The 17,973-nt window shown below is 46.0% G+C and overlaps 1 protein-coding gene across 1 annotated transcript in view; it reads left to right on the plus strand.

Annotated features, from left to right (window-relative positions):
- The window catches only part of LOC119168588 (monocarboxylate transporter 12), a 48,491-nt gene extending 32,341 nt beyond the window's left edge, over positions 1 to 16,150 (plus strand). The window contains exons 4-5 of the mRNA XM_075890800.1: positions 5,224 to 6,177; positions 15,207 to 16,150. Of these exons, the coding sequence (XP_075746915.1) occupies positions 5,224 to 6,177; positions 15,207 to 15,376 (1,124 nt within the window). The 3' untranslated portion in view covers positions 15,377 to 16,150. The remainder of the gene's footprint in view (positions 1 to 5,223; positions 6,178 to 15,206) is intronic.
- Positions 16,151 to 17,973: the final 1,823 nt, after the last annotated feature.

The raw sequence follows: 17,973 nt of genomic DNA on the forward strand, positions 1-17,973 counted from the left end.
TTGAAAATCATCAAGACAATCATTAATTACAATTTGGTCATTCGCACACGTCACTGGGGCATAGATTAAACAATCATCAGCAAACAATTTGATTTTTACAGGAGGGTTAACAATGTCAACAACATCATTTATATACACCAAGAACAGCAATGGGCCCAACACGGAGCCTTGGGGCACACCGGAATAAACATCGAGTGATTCAGACTCAAACCCATCAATTCGTACCAACTGCTTGCGGTTCGTTAAGTATGCCTCAATCCACTTCAGGATATTTTCGTTTACGCCATCATAATAAATTCATGATGGCAGGCTATTCTAAACATAATAATAAAAGCTCCAAACAACAGCAACTTGATATTTTCCAGTGGAACTGCAGGGGGTTTAAAGATAAAAAAAGAGGGCCACTCTTAACCTTTTCCTGCAGAATCAACATTTTACCCCTGCAGTTTGGCGCTACAAGAAACTGGCTTACAGGTGAAATTGCCTGGTTACAACTCATTTCAGGGAAGTGCGTCCACCTGTGTTCTCGTACACAAGGAGTATACCGCTTGTCAGATAGACCTTGATCTGTCAGAGGCACATGAATACACAATGGTGAAAGTCCTTTCCAATAAAAGACGAGATCCTAGCTTGTACATTCTAAATGTATACAGTTCTCCAAAATCTAGGCAATGTGTCTTCAACGAAATGTTTTATAAAGCGATTAAGGAAGCAGATAAGAACCCACTGGTGATTTTGGGTGACTTTAACGCCCCCAGCTATCATTTGGGTTACACCCGCGAAGTCCCCAAGGGACGGAAATTGGCAGAACTTATATCCACTCTTCAGCTATCGCTTCTCACAGATTCAATGAAACCCACTAGAATCGGGAATCCTGTAAACCGAGATACGTGCCCGGATCTATCACTGACTAAGAACATTTCCTACGCAACATGGGAAAACTTAGAAGAAACGCTCGGCAGTGATCACTGTCTCCTCAGAATCACACTCTCCGGCATCATAGGCCGTAGAACATGGAGCCAAGCTAAGCTGACAGATTGGACAGCCTTCCACTCACAGGTGATCCCCTCTGTGCCAGGGGCGGGAGGATATACGGGATGGGCAAAACAGCTCCTTGCAGCCAATTCCAAGTGTCTTAAAACTATAAAGACAACGGAAGACACCCCCGCCGTCGATAAGTACCTGCTCCACCTTTGGGACGCCCGCAGAAGCTTAACTAAACGTTGGCGGAAAAACAAATTCAACCACAAGCTTAAACTTAGAATAGCCAAGTTGAGTAAGCAAGCGAATGAATATGCTGCACAACTGAACGAATCCAATTGGATAAAACGGTGCAATGTTGTAGCTAAAGAAATGAATACAAGGAAAGCATGGCGCCTTTTTGGAACTCTCGTGGACCCCGCCCAAACCCGAGGAGAAGCGCAAAAGCAGCTCCGTCGAGTCCTGCACAGTTTTCAGGGAACCAACTCCCAGCTGGCTGATGATTTGTGTGCTAGATACCTATGTCGCACCACGGATCCCAACAGGAACGCATATGAATACGCAGGTAGAGAAAACAGTCAGCTCGATGCCCCTTTTGAAATGTTCGATCTGAAAGCAGCACTGAAACTAATGCGCAGGGGCACTGCCCCGGGCCGAGACCTGATCACGGTAAAACTGTTAGCAAATCTGTCAGACGATTCTTATGGGCATCTATTGCAGTACATTAACGCGATCTGGGATGGCCAACCACTGCCAACTGAATGGAAAACAGCAGTTGTCACATTAATCCCCAAACCAGGCAAGCAAATCAGCACGGACAACCTCAGACCTATATCATAAACTTCATGTGCCGGCCAATTGATGGAAACAATGGTTAGAGACCGTCTCGCCACGTACCTCGAGAGCAAGGGGCATTTCGCAGATTCCATGTTTGGCTTTAGGCCACACCTGTCTACGCAAGATATCCTCTTGCAACTAAAACGAGACATTATCCAACCCATTCCCTCGACGCACAACGACAGAGCGATCCTTACACTAGACCTTAAAGGCGCATTCGACAACGTTAAATATGAAAGCATCCTGAAAAACTTGAGTAGTGTCCATTGCGGTAAGAAAATATTTGCCTACGTCATAGACTTCCTCTCTGAGAGACTGGCGTTCATTCGCATAGATGACGAGGAACATGGACGATTCAAAATGGGGACGCGGGGAACCCCGCAAGGAGCTCTCCTGTCTCCGCTACTATTCAACATTGCCATGATGAAGATCCCGCAAGCATTGGCAGTAGTGGAAGGAATTTATCATGCAATATACGCCGATGATATAACAATCTGGATGAATCGGGGCAGTTTAGGAGAAATTGAAGACCACCTGCAGCAGGCCGCCTCCATTGCGGAGGACTATGTGGCCCAGTGTAGGTTGCAGTGCGCTCCACCCAAATCTGAATTCCTGCATATCAGAGAAAACATTAAAGATAGGACGACCCTGAACTTGATGGTATCAGGATCAACAATACGAGAGGTTTCAGAACTACGAATCCTTAGCTTTCTGATTCACAACAGAACAAAAAACAGCACCCCGCTGGACCAGCTACGAAAAATTGGAGAACAGGTAGGGCACATGATCCGCCGAGTGTCAAACAAGCGCGGGGGGCTACGAGGAAAGGACGCGATTCGGCTCACCAATGCTTTTGTAACTAGCAGGATTCTATATTCAATACCGTACTTACGAATGACTAAACACGAAGAAAACAGAGTGGATGCTATTCTTAGGAAAGTAATTAAGCGCGCACTTGATTTACCCATCAGCACTTCAAATCAGAAACTCTCTGCATTGGAAGTCTTTTACTCTATACAAGAGCTCCAAGAAGCCCACCTCACAAATCAATATACGCGTCTTACGCAGACGCCCCCCGGGCGGCACCTACTGGACCGCCTCTTGATCCGGCACGAATGCGAAATCAAAAACGCGGAGCGTATTACTGAATTTTGGAGAACAAAACTCTAGGTGTCCCCGCTTCCCAGCAATATTACCAGGGAGGCGCACCAGGGTAGAAGGCAAGCGCGCGCTGAGGCACTTGAACAACGGCTTGGCTCCCGTTATTGGGTCTATTACGTCGATGTGGCCGAGCCGTCACCTAGGGGATACTAGACGGCGGCGGTAATACATAAAGGAACGCAGGTGGACGGCCTCACTTTCAAAGCCACAAGCTCAAGTAAGGCGGAGGAGGTGGCCATTGCACTGGCAGTATCCCATCCAAACTCAAAACAAATAGTTACAGACTCTCGAAGAGCCTGCGATAGCTATCTTGCAGGAGAAATCTCTCCATTGGCTAATAGACTTTTAAAATTCAGCATCAGGAACCGTGATCCTACCCCAAAACGCCCTATATGGACTCCGGGACATCAGGGTCTACAGGCTAACGAGGCTGCACATGCAGCGGCTCGCGTGCTTACTTCCCGGTAAAATCCCCGTTCCCCTGATAGACCTGAACGTCCCACATCTTTAACACGGTCTCGAGAAATCAAAGAATACTAAATTGAGCAACGCCGCTTGTATCCCGCACCAGCGAAGGGACTCTCGAAAACGGAGGAGCGCATCCTGCGGCGCCTACAAACAAATACGCTGCTCTGTCCAGCCATACTCAAATATTACGACCCAAAAACAAGTGGGCAGTGCCAGTACTGTGGGGAAGTGGCCAACACTTACCATATGGTCTGGGCCTGCCAAATGAACCCAAAATTAACCCCCTTTCCCAACCCCACCAAAGAGGACTGGGAGACGACCCTACTCAATAGCTCCACACTAGAGGAACAGCGAACTCTAGTCCAGCGGGCTCGGGTGGCAGCCTCGACTAATGACGTCCCGGACTAGGGATGTCAACCAGCCCGGTGGGGATAAGGGCTATCTGGCACAGCCAGCATCAATAAAGGTTTTTTCCTCACACATACATCACTGCTGGCTTTTTTGAGAGACGTCCGTACCTTTCATTAGTACAACCGCGAATGTCGTAGCACGACATCTCAAGAGAGGTCACTGCTGGTGCACTTGCCTCGCGGCCCTTGAACACAAGGGCGTGGACGATCAAGGAACTTGTGCTAATGCCATACATGTCCAGCTTGGTTCGCATTATAACGAACTTTCACCATTCACTCACAGTATACACATTTCACGTCATAGTGACGATTTTTTTTTCATTCTCAGTTTATTATACCCCCCTCAGAGTGCGGATTTTTAGGGCCTTTAGACAGTGACTTACCATTATCTTTGGTCACATATAAAGTCCCATGATGTGGCGTTCTTTGGCCGTAAAATAGCCCTTGCTCCACGAAACACCAAACATCATCATTATTGTGGTCTTTTTCGCACAGCATTGTGGTGCAGACTTCTGGTGACGCTGATATGGTGCAGGATGCCCCTTGGAGATAACTCTGCATCGCTATCACGCTCGATCACGCCTCCAAGTTACGCCAACGCTAGGATCACGACTACGCTACTGCATTTCACGGCCGGTTCTGACAAATGAATTGGCTGCTCATTCAGAGTGCATAGCGTCAACGCCGTCCATGCATGCTCCCTATACTGTGTGTTGGAACTAAAAACGACACTTTAGCGAGTAATCTCGATATTCCTGTCCTTATAAACTGAGCTAGCTTTAAAAGAATACTCACATATCTTATTATCGCCTTCTTGTCTGAAAATACGATTATTTCATTCACTTTTCTGAATCTCCATTATGCAAATCTTGGGATGCTTCACTTTGTCAAACAAACTCATGCGATTTTACTGTTTCGTTTGAACTCAACGTTTCTAGCTTACGGCGATTGACATTTTCGATAGCTTTATGCTGCTATAAGTAGCCCGCTCGATGCTTGTCAGCATGTACTCTAGATAGCGCTGTAGACAGAGCGACATTTCAGCTTATATTAGCTTGGTCAGGTACAAAGATGCCTCGCGAAATAAAATTTGCTGTGCTATACTTGACGGACTGATAAACCTAAAAGCTAAGCCTTATCGGCTTTATCGTGGCCAGCACGTACAGAATTGGATCACAGTGCTGCTCAACCGATAGTATGGACGTTGTTTTCATTTGGGTCAAAATTGAAAGCTTTGTGGAGCCAAAAGAAGAAGGCCAAAAATGATTCGCATGTTATTTGGAAGAGAAAAGATTTCACCCACCTTTAGTTAAAAAAAACATGGTGGTTTTGACAATCTCACTTCACATGTAATTTCGTGTTGCAGGTGCCGGTGCAGGTATTGTCCTCGTCAGCCTCATGGTAATACTGGGCACACATTTCAACAAGTACCTCGGTGCAGCCAGTGGTATCCGCGACGCAGGAACTACGTTATGCGCCTTCGCCTTTCCTTCGCTGCTCTCCTACCTTAGCGAAAACTACGGCCTACGTGGAACTCTGTTTATTTACAGCGCTTTGTCCATGCACGTCATGGCAGTAGCATTTTGGCTGTGGATGCGAGCTAGGGTCGACAGAAAGAATGAAGCTTATCGTAGAGCGTCATGCAAACTCGCTACTTATCCTTCCAAAGATTCCAGCTGGACTATTGGAGCTCGTAGATGCGACTCCATTCCTTGTTTCAGTGCTCATTCTAACAACAACAACGGTTATCCAGCTCAAAATGGCGGCTTCGGGCAAGTGCGTCAGAAGTCTTTCACACTGCCGCCAAAGGTTCCTGACGAAATGGATGCCGAGGAGGTGCCGTTGTCTTTCCTCGAGAAGTTTTCTATCCTGAAGAAGCCGAGCTTCTACGTGGTTGCCATCGGCGCTGTGGTCGAGATCTACGGCTACAACGTGTTTCTAGAGACTATCGACAGCTACGCAGTTGACAAAGGGGCCCGCGAGTCGGAAGCCGACATGGCAGTTACGTACGCGACTGTTCTGGAAGTCTTTGGCTACGTGGCAGTTCCCCTCATCGCCGACATGGGCTTCATTGGTCGACCTACCATGGCGGCCATGTGCTTCGGTGTCATGGCACTCTTGTATGGTGCTGTGCCACATGCACCGTGGTCAGTGCCATACTTGTCTGTCGATGCCATCTTGGTTATGTTCGTGGCCACGACGAGCTCGCTACGCTGCTCCATTATGACGGAATTATTTGGTGCGCAGCAAGTTCCCGTGTGCATGGCCGTGTCCGGCTTGCTGCTTATCCCTGTGCAACTGTGCAGCCCATCAGTCATCGGTAAGCATCCTGAATACATGCCTAAATATTTTCTTAACACCAATCGCATGACTATTTCGCTGAAATTTCACACTTCTCACCAAAGGTAGACCACAACTCGGCGGCATGGTTTATTTCGCTGTTTCTGCCAGAGTCTGGCCTTTATCAGGATCGAGAGTGCAGTTTGTGGGTGCTCAGCGTTATACAATCTTAAATCGGAGGGGGAGAGAGAGGAAAGAAAAGAAAAAAGAGGAAAAGAAAAAAAGAAAAAAAAGCAATGAGAATATAAGGTGGACTCCCTCGGGTGACCCCCTTTCACTCTTCCTTTCTCTTATCCCTCCCTTTCTCTCCCTTTTCTCCTTTTCACCTTTAGGATGTGTGTGGTCTATGTATACTTCGTTTCACTAATGCATTGTTCCCGACCAGACGGCGCCGCCTGGCTCTGGCAGTTCGGTGTTGGGGAAAAGAGCTTTTTAAGAAGTTTAAGCCGTTAACTACTCAGCGCCTCGTCGACATCTCGTCATTTAAAGAGGGGTGCCGCGTATTGCTGCAGAGGCTGGCAAGCAGGTGCAATGTCAATTCTTGCCCGCCTCTGGATTACGTGTGCAGTAGCGGCCTCCCGATTGTGCATAGGGTTGCTGTAGGGTATGTCATGCTTGGCACAATTGATTGAATATCAAGGCAAAAACAGAAACAAACGACAGCTTTACTTAGGAAGAGTAATTACACAAAGAAATATTTTGAGTTGTCGAGTGCCCTTCGCAACTGCAGTGCCGTCTACTCAGTTATTATTTTCATTATTGCCGTTATTGTTTTCTAATGCTTTAATTGCTACAAGTGTACACCGATTCTCATTTATTCCTCTGTCGATGGTGTTAAATTGGTGGATAAGGTACGACTCTCGTTGTTCACGTTCTCGGTTTGCTTTGAATCCCGTCTCTAAGATTGTTACTGATAGTTTGTCGAAAGCATGGTCGGGAAGATAAGGATGTTTTGATAGAGGTAGATTTTGGGCTGATGTCGCATGGACTCTGTGATTATTGAAACAAATCATAAATGGTGTTTCTGTTTGTCCGATATACTGAATATGCACACGTTGCATTCGAGTAGGTACACCACTTTAGAGGAATCGCATGTTAGGTTTCCTCGTATAATATTCGAAAACTTGGATTGTGCGCTGGTTGCTTTATACATTTCTCGCATCGCTTTACACACACACACACACTTATATATATATATATATATATATATATATATATATATATATATATATATATATATATATATATATATATATATATATATATATATATATATATATATATATATATAGGCCTTGTTCGTTAACTTTCTCTCAAGGTAATGTTTCCCCGGAATATTATTATATGTATATATATGAATATTTTTGGTGCTATGTCCCTGCTGCATGTCCCAGTGCAACGAGCACCGTCGAAAGTCCTAGGGCTTTCCCATTACCAGCGAGGGGTGTCCTCAACATTTTAGGAGACTATACCACGTACGTTCTCATCACACTATATATGCACCTCTAACTGCTGTCTTTCAGCCAACGAAAGCTATTAGATACACTGCGTTGAAGTTTTCTGTACACAGACGTTATTTCATGTTTCCACGTGCGGAGGCACGCTGTCCATTCTAGTATCCATGGAAATGTTGTTGTGACGAAGATGAAAGCACACCTCAAAATAATATCCGCTGCCTTCAGCAGTGCAGATACAATATGCGATCAGAAAATAATCGTCTTTGATAAGTGATTGCATAACTCATTTTATTACTGATGCGATCACTTGCACAACAACGCGCACAGTGGCTTCAATTCATCAAAGGTTACATATATATAAATCATTTTTCACGAAGTACGGAATGTATAATATACTGATTGTAGGGCTAGAAAAAAAGGAACAGGGGACATTTATTATTCTATACCAACGTTTCGCGATTCCTCTACTTTGTTTAAGTTGGAAGTCACTATATAAAGAGAACTTTTACAAATAACGAGTCTGGAAGCTAATATGGAACGTCGACTCCAATTATGTGAGAACATTAGTTTCCGTCAATGCACTTTAGAAACAACTTATTTCTTGAAGGATTTTCAGGGATTGTTCCTCCACAATTTCAGGTCCAGCTTCTCACTAAATTTTTCAACGAACAACCTAATGTCTGCTTACTTTGCATCTTGCAACTCATTCAAGCCAAGCCCGGTAGGCCTGTAATATATCACATCACAGTTTGGACTACTTCACAAAAGGCTGTACGTGGCAACATATTTCAATAATCCTGTGGCAAGCGTGAGGGGCTTATTGAATTGATGGGTTCAAATCCACGGCCTCGAGTGCACAAATCAATACATAAAAATTATAGAAGCAACCTCGCAACAGGCATCAACGCGTTTTCTATGTGACAAAAGATATCGAGCTATTGAAGGGTGTCAGGATACTCCTATTACCTAAATGTTGCCACCCGCGATTACCAACTTCTTCTAAAAGGCGTCATGACATGGCCACCCAACAATTGACGATTTTCGGTGAACAACGAAGCGGGTCCAATATACTTGTGCACGTGTGAAATTTGGACTGTAAGAGATTATTTCAGTTCAAAATAAGCCGCAAAGGTTATCGGCTGTAAACTCCGCCCACCGCCATTTTGTCTTGGCGTACGAGACATCCCAAGCCAAAGGAGCAGTGTCGTCGTCTGCTACTAAACATCACCTTCCGCAAGCAGTCAGTGTTGCGAGTGTTGCTTGCCGCGTGGCCCGCACGTGCCGGTGGGTTACAAGTGTTGCGGTGTGTTGCCCGTACCATCACCATATGCAGCGACGACGTCGTGTACGTTGCGCATTTAGACTTCGACTCCATCACCAGCAGCTCGAGTGACAAATAAAGCGTCGAATACGGTGTGAACCGAGATGCCAACGACCTCGCTGTTGTAGCAGACGTTGCAGACGGCTTCCTACAATGATAAGCAGCCTTATTTCAAGCGTGTCAGGTTGAAAAGCGAGCTTCGGATACGGGGGTGTGTCCACGCTGCATTCACGAGGAAGTGTTATTAGCGCTTTGGAATAGGTGACCGCTGATGCAATCGCAGGGAATCGCGGGATACGACGGCTTCCGGTTCGACGCATTACGCGGGTTTGCAGCGGCATGCGTGCATTTTGGTACCACTTCGTTGAAAAAACACATCTTCTTGCAATGTCAGTACTTTAAAAGTTTTTTTTTCTGTTTCTGCTAACTGTGATTGCGATGATGACAAGCTAAGAAAGCCATGGACAGTAAGGAAACTGTTTTATCACACCAAAATGATCTGCAATGCTTTTATGCGGCTCGAGGATGCTGCCAGTTTGGCTAGCAGGTCAGTGGATACAGAAGACAGTTTTTATTGTATGATACGTTACCGCAGATAAAAATTACCATTTAAAACATATCCGCAATGGGTATGACTGTAGCAGTGTGCTAAGAGTTCATGTCGGGATCGGCCGATCGGCATAACGCGCAGCACTCTTTGAGCGCGTTGAGATATAGCCTTCAGCGCACTATAGGATGCGTTTCTTAGTCGAGGCTAGATGCTTATTGGAACGCTGATATTGGTCAAGCTGCGCGGCATGGCGGCACATAAACAATATAGTCAGATATAAACGGCGCGGAAAAATCAAAATCTTGCGCTTGTTTAACGCACTTCTTCTCTCGTGAGCCATCCTGGTGCACAGTTTGAACAAGATAAACGCGAACCGATTCGTTCAGAACTTCGTGTAAACTTACCGCTCTTGAGTGAAGCTTTCGCGATTTTTATCATATATATGGGTGCACTGGCTGGCGCTCATCTCATATGGTTCATCTCGCCCGCGCGTTCTCATAATATTTTTCTAGCGTGCCTGCACGAAAATTTATTTCGCGATATAATATTCGCAGCCAATTCATGCGTAAGCTTTTCATTAGTGCGGAATTCACTCGAAACTGTGAAAAATTGTTTTCGCACACTCTGGCTCCACCGTTCACTACCAAAAGGCAACCTGTCGCTGTGGTTCTCTTCACAGCCTTGGCCCACCTCATGTTTCTTTCTTTGTTCCATCAGAATCGATACATGTGTTTGCCTTTCCCGCTCGCGTTGGAGCAGCCAACGGCTGAACAACCAACTATGGTTTAGCAGGACAAAGATAAACGAATAACCGAGTGCGTGAATCCCGAATACTCTGAGGTTTACGGCGGAATGGTTCGCCGTCGTCTACTCTCTTTGAACCGGAAGCCGGCAGCAGACGGTGCACCCCACTATCCCTCGCTCTTTTACTGGTCACCAAGCATGCAGATTTTTGTTAGCTAGCAAACGGGCATGAACGATATTCGGTGCTGAATATAATAAAGATGTGGTCGTAGCAATGCTGCGCGTTGGGAGCGTTGTTTCTCCACCGGTTGTTGTGTGTGGAATATTTAAACATAAGCCGAAGCGAACGGCATGTCAGCGCGGCGCTCAGGTTACTTACGATAAACGTTTTGGCCGAATCTTTGCTTGAACTCAGTCGATTGCATACGGCTTCGCTAAGGAAGAGCGATTGTGGCACTCAATCAAAGCACTGCCTGCGAGGAGCTTCCATAACTCTTTACCCATAGTGGCAAACAGCATATGCATTGCCCATTCACCGGACACTTTCTGACCTCTGATATGGATTGCTGAAAGTACCAGCGCTACATGGGTAACAAAGTAGCATTGTTTCCACCCAGGGTAGTCATTTAGTTTCAGTGGCAAGTTCAACAACACAGAAAGAGTTCGATTACAAGCGCAGCTGACCACGGATCACGATCGTCCTCCAGAATGCAGACCGTGCAGCCGCTTGCCCAGCAAGCGGTTCGTGACGTCACGGCTAGCGATTGCGCCAGTGTTGCCTAACTCTCAGGCCGCTCGCACGTTTATAAAAAAATATTCGGTTAATCATTAACAGCTCGATGAAATTCGCTCAGATTTTTTCAACTTGTCTGCTAACGTACAATAATCAACCCACACAACACAGATTATTGTTGAAAATTGGGTGTCAAGACCCCTTTAATGTGCTCGGGCTATATATACAAGAAACCTGCTACAGACACTCGTTAACGGCCGCAGTGCCAAATTGAAAAATTCGTGACTGTTCAAGACAGTTCTGCCAAGATTATGCGCCAGAAGTATAGAGTTCACACGAGAAAAAGCGATACACTGTAATAGCGCTTTCCAATGGGCGAGCAAGAGCCAGGGGAACGAGCAGCCAGAGCCGCAAGCGGAAGCAGCGGGGATGTGTCAGAGCCTGAATGGACCTACCACGCTCCCAAATGGCGGGCGCGCGTGATGTCAGGAATCATGTGACCAATTTTGTCCCATGCGCCCGCTTCACGGACATGCAGCACGCCCTCATTGCGTGGCCATGCGCGCCGCTTCTTAACGCGTGAAACCAGAAGTGACGTGAGAAAGGTCATATGACTTCATCCGTGCTCTCTTTACTCCGTCGTTGGCGACAGAGCACAAATCAGTGCTCTCGGCGCCGAAACAGTGCTCTTCCTCGACCAATGAAACACTACGTCCCCGCTCCTGCCCGACCTCTGGAAGGCGCCGCAACTCGCGAGAAAACTTTGAGGGGTGTCTGAAGTGCTCCCGCTCGCCCGATGGCAAACGCTATAAGGTTCGATCCCTCATGTATAAAAGGCAAGGCATGCAGTCCACCATTATATTGTCACCTCCCCTCGTCAAGTTTTGTTGTCACCCCGTTTTATTGTCAGTAATGCTCAGAGCAAACCACACCCGTAGTGTCCGAGAAGCTGTTCGCTTCCTCAGTCTGCTTCCTTTGTCGACGTCACGATCCCATGACATTATTACCAACGACAGACGTCGGCACACACAGTTGTCATTAGCTTGAGCCTTGCTTTTACTGGGCGCAAGTTCGTTCAATAAAGCATATCACTTAGTACTGTTTGTGATTGATGTTTCACGGTAATTAAGCAATGATATACACTCACTGGCTCTAGAATAAATCACCCGCTTTTAGCTGATGACGAAGCATCTTGTCGTACATCTACGCGAAATGAAGTGTTGGTCTGACTATTTTTCTTCTCAGTCGCCTGTCCATGGCAGTCACTGAGAGGTACTGCTGTGTCAATAGAGGTTTTTAGTTTGACGTTTTTGTGGTCCGCTCCGCTCCGGGAGCACGCGCGAAGCCGCAGCGGAGCGGCGGCTGATTTTTCTCTTTTAGTTATTCGTTGCCGGCAGCGAAGCGGACCTTTCGCAGTTGCAGCGCCCTCTGGTCGTTTTTATCGTCGGTAAACAAAATAAAAAACTTTTTTTTTTCACGTATACAAAGCCAAACAATAACGTATAAATGATCTTTTCATGAAGTATTTAGATATCCACTTTCAATGTATCAACCGCCTATTTTTTTTGACAAAGAAGCGAGCTCTGACTTGATAGTGGCCGCTCAAAAGCCAGCAAGGTTCCGTTCCAGATCCATTGCAAGCATTCACTGTGTGTTGCTTGCGCATTTTACGCGTGTGTGGTGGCGGCGTTTTTATTTTTCACCGTTGAAACTGTGTTTTCGCGGCTTGCACTGGGCAAGTGACGGCGAAGCTGCAGCACTCGCGGAAAGCGTCCCGATTCCGGAGGAAGCCATCTTGAAATGAGCAAAGTTGCTGCACGCACGAGAGAGGGCGCGCGGGTTGTCGCCTTCCGCTTGCAAAAACGGCAGCGACGCACCGCGCTCCGCTTAGGCTGCTCGTAAGCGGACCGTATTCCCCGCTCCGGTAACCCGTTTAAGGCCTTAGCGGAGGGCGCATGCGCACTCGCGTTCCCGCTCCGCTTAGCTACTAAGCGGAGCGTAAAAACGTCAAACTAAAAACCTCTAATGCCACTGGCATAAAAGCCTGACAACACGCATCTGTTTCAGCGCGTCCTTGCGTGGCAACAGGTGCGTGCCTTCGCATGGAGAGAGACCGCAGCTACGGGAAGCTGCGTGTCTTCTCTGTCCATATGGAGAGAGTGCCGCGCCACATGTGTCAACTTGCTTCCCGCTGACGTGCAGCAACGGGGACTTGTTCTCGGGCCTTAAGAGTTGGGACTTAACTGCAAAAACTTTACGAGTTCTCTTCACACAGATATTGGGTGTATAACGCGAAGGAAGTGCGACAAAACCGAGAGTACACTTGCAGCCACAATAACCGCAGGGTAATAGTTATGGCAGTATAGACATTTCTTCTTTGTGTCGAAAACGCAGCACTGTAGGGGCCCGGCTTCTCGCTCATTCATGCATCTAAAGTGGCGTGGTCACGCTCACAGTAATGCGCTCAATGCAGGCCGTAACTGGTGCAGCAGAGGTCAAACTCTGGTTGAAATGGTTAAAATAAACGGGCGAGTTCCCAGATAATATATTTACGAAAATACACCAAGAAGTATTCGCTATAATGAACTTAAACTCAGTTAAACGTTTCACCAACATATTGCTGACTACAGCGCGGCGCAAAAGAGGGCGCCAACCCCTCACCGTGTTAGCAAAAGCCCCTCTCTCTGCGCCACCTCTGCGTGTGTTCTGTGTTCGCGATGCATCGCAACGTGACTACTTCTGATAGTGGAAACAACCTGATGGAGTTTTATAAAGTGAACCAAAAAGCAGCGCACATCTCGCACACCGCGCGTGCGAATCTTACTAGTGAAACTTGTGCCGTGTAAACCCTACACGCTTACCATTGGTATCATCGACGCCTGGGCAAACAGAGCACTGGGAACTTTACAAACGGGAATCAGTGGTTGCCGTGTAGCGCACTTCCTCGGGTGCTGCAATAGTAGAGCTGACATACAATTTTCACCTTTAATTTGTCTCTATACAGTAAAATATTATTATTCGATCACAATGTACTCTTTTGGCGACGGCAATATATGGCCGAATGTTAAGATTCGACTAATTGAGAGCACGCTTTCGTCCACATATATTTCACTTTATCAGCGTGATCTCAAGCGTTTTCCCGGAGAGGTCTTGGGTGGAGTGTTCTTTTGTGACTTTTGTGTTATGTGTGCATTTTATTACCAGTCCCGTTTGTATAAGCTGAGACTGTCGCAAAGTGAAACAATCCAAATTCAATTACCTAACACACAATGAGTTCAAGTAAAACAAGCGACCGACACAACAAAGAAGGTGGCGGTAAAATTTGCTACGACCACTGCTGGTTGTCCGCTCACTCTAGCGTAGGTTATTGATTTCACACGGAACACATATTATCTGCGCCTTACAGGGGGAGACAGAGTCTCGCACTACCATCTACGTCCTCATCATCAAGACTCTAGAATACTTACGGGTTACTATTGAAACATATTTATGTTTTTAGGAGAATACGGGTGGCAAATAAACTTCATGAATGAGCATAATAAATGTCATGAATAAAAACAAAACATTCAAAAGCCACCTGTTGCAGCAATGAAATATTTACAAGTGTTTATCGCACAAATATATTCGAGTGAGTTTCTGCTTCAGTCATACAACTATAATAGTGGCATTCTGTTTTTTCAAGAGGCCTTGCGTCAATTTTCCTCCCGAAAATGGTGTTTTAAAGAAATTTTAAATATCATAAAATACACGATATAAAGAGTCCTGATAAGCAGACTCAGAGTGCTTGACAACTCCTCCCCTTTCCTAACGATGAGTAGAAGGCCAGAAAATAGATTTACCCCCATTGCTCGGCTTTTCTGCCACAATGCATTTCACTCTCTTGACATCTCGAATGACTTTCTTCAGTTGAAACATACCATTTCAGTAAATATAATAAATGTAGACAATAACCTTCTGTCACCGTTCGACGCGAACTCGTGGTCAGTGGAAGACTACAGAAGTAGGCCTTTCCGATGGGTTGACAGCAAACAGTTGAGACTATCACTTACGAGTGGACGTTGGGGCAGCTGTTTCAGCACAGGCACAGAAAACCGGCAACGTCACTCTGCATGTTCCCATACAAAACCCCGACTATGCCGTGTACCGCAGATGCAGATTACCGCCAAAAAGGTCCACTCTTTAAAGTTCTTTTTACCTCTCTCAGGGTTTTTTCGTGACGACCTCGGCTCGTACGACGGCATGTACAGGCTTCTAGGAGCATCCAACCTCCTCGCTGCCCTGCTGTACACACCTCTAGCCATTCACACGTCTTGCAAGAAGGAGCCGGCTGGCGACGAGGCGCCCGAAAAAGTAACGGAGACGACGAGAATGTAATACTCGCCACTCTAAAATTGAAACCAAGCGGCGCGCTTTGTGCCACCGCTGTCCAGAGAAATGTTTCCAACGCTGACGTCCTCTCGAAAAAACTTGCGCATTCGCCCCAAACGCGAAGTGCACACGACGAGAGCCACGTTATGCAAAAGGGTCACTCCATGCCAACTGTCCCTGACCTGACAATCGATCGACCGCAGCATACACAGCTGCAAAGTTTGTGCCGTTTTGTTGCTATACATTAACCATTGTAAAAAAACAAAATTTTAGCGGCAAGTTGTGTCTCATAGATTACAGCTCTTTTTTTTTGTTGTTGAACGCCTGTAGTATTGGGGCAATTATTTTGAAACTTATTCTTGTATGGTAAACCCCAAAACTCTATTACCTTGGGCCGCTATAGAGGTTCTGTTCAAACCTCGTATTAAAAAAGTTTGAACTTTTTTTGTGTTCCACGTTTTACAAAATGCTTTACGAAAAAGCAATATCAGACACTTCCTAATTTTAATAAATGTCTATTCTGTCAGACTAATATAACTATTCTGATTTCTTCCAAGAAATATTTTTGTATATAAATGTTCATTGCCAGAATGTGCTTCAGTTGTACTTGAACAAAAGTTGAAAAACCAGAGAAAATACATGCGATCTACCGCGTATTTCACCGCATTTTTTCCCCAGTCACACCTACCACATTAGTAAAAAGATTGCGAAGTGCATCCGTCAGCCATTCATGTCATTTCGAAATACCAAACTGCAAATAAAATGAATTTTTCTAGTGTGCTCTCTGCTCAACACATTCATTATTCTCGCGGATGCATGCACATATGTTTGCGCACATGTGGGCTTTCAGAATGTATGCTTCTCTGTCGTCTAAGTGGCATCTTTCTCTGTGCAAGCAAACTGAAAGGTGAATACTGACCAAGCAAGCGTTGGTGTCTGATCTGCTATTCGCAGTTTTCGCACTGATGCGCGAGGTCAGTGAATGCCTTTATGACGAATTTTATAAAACACTAAACTGCAACCATCAATTCAAGCGTCCTTAAATGCTATTTCTTGACCCTTGTGCCACTGGCACTGAAGTTTGATGCCACCACAGAACGTTTTCTCAGGCATCTTCGGAACAAATCCGGCATTGCTCATCTTTCAAGGAATACTTCCGAAAAACTCACCACTGCGAGCAAAACCAAATTTGTGCCATGTTTACGGAGCTGGTAGCCGTGAAATAGAAGTAATGGTTGATGGCGGGGCGGGTAAACTCAGGCGGGTAAACGCCATTTTCAGTACAAAGTACCCGAACTGTTTCACTGAGTATTAAGGCTGGAGCTCACCGGCGACTATCAGCGGTCGCGCGACCATTTGCGACTGGTCGCAAACAGTCGCGAATGATCGCAAACGGTCGCAAAGCGACTGCTTTGGCTAGTCGCTTCCTGACCGATTTTTCAGTCGCGCGACTGCACTCGCAAAGCTACTGGAAGTAATCAGCCATGCTCAATTTTGTTTTGTATTTGTTTTTTTAATAAGGCGCGCTCGGTTCGCTTCATAACTCGGCTGGCAATATTAGCAGCCACTTTCGTAAGCCCCTAAGCAAGTCTCACTCTTTATCTGCGCTACACAGTTATGGTTCATTCCGCCCTAGGGAATTTCAAGCGCTGTCAATTCCACACATTTTACTTTCCCTCCTACACTTACTCACGTATTTTCCCGTAGCAAGCTGTGGAATGTTTCCATACAGCAAAAAAACGAATCTTTATTATGGGGACGAATCCTCATAATGCCACTTACGTAATTGTATAACGAAGGCACGCAGCCTGAGGAGCAGCAAATCTTTGTATTGTTTGGCGCCTTCATCAATAGGCCGAAAATTCGTTCATGGCAACAGAATAATGCCCTAGAAATTTCAATGTTACTAGTAAATGATTTTACAGAAATGTTCTCAGGAGATGTACCTTGCGAGCGAAAATAAACTGTGAAGTGGTGGTTTGGATCTTACGTGGTCACCCAGAGCGGTAAGTCTTGTGCTTGGAAGATTTAATCTGAAGCGAACTCCATAAGCATGTTTACTTCCTGTTTTTCGAGGCTACAGTTCCGCTGAAGATCAGTCAGACGATCAAAGGGGACCTATGCACAGCTAAAAACATTCGGAACGAACGTTCAGAAATCGCTACAGCATTGACAAGTGTCTTTTCGCACTGGGAAAGTGCGCGCGTACATTGCTTTTGAGCCTTTCTTGTCTTCTTACTTTTAAAGCGCCAGTCAACAGGCTCCGAAACGCGCAGGATACTTGGCGAAACGCGTCCACTTGGCGATCAGCGACGTGACGTAGCACGCACCTCGACGATTGGTCTAAACCAGGTATCAATAAAGAGTAATTTAGTCAACGTCACCAATCGCCGAGTTAACGTCACTGCGTGTGAAAGAAGGTTGGTGAGGCGTTCGAAAGATGCGCGAGCTTTTCCTGCGCGTTCCGGAGCCTGTTTACTGGCCCTTTAAAGACTACAATAGTCTTTCTTTAAATAGTTCAATGCAAAAGTTTCGGTCTCTTCGTCAGTCTATCTGTCTTTCCTTCTGTCGTTCGACTTGTCTGTCTGTCAACCGGAACGATT

The sequence above is a fragment of the Rhipicephalus microplus genome, chromosome 3 (genome assembly GCF_043290135.1).
Source record: "Rhipicephalus microplus isolate Deutch F79 chromosome 3, USDA_Rmic, whole genome shotgun sequence".
Taxonomy (NCBI): domain Eukaryota; kingdom Metazoa; phylum Arthropoda; class Arachnida; order Ixodida; family Ixodidae; genus Rhipicephalus; species Rhipicephalus microplus.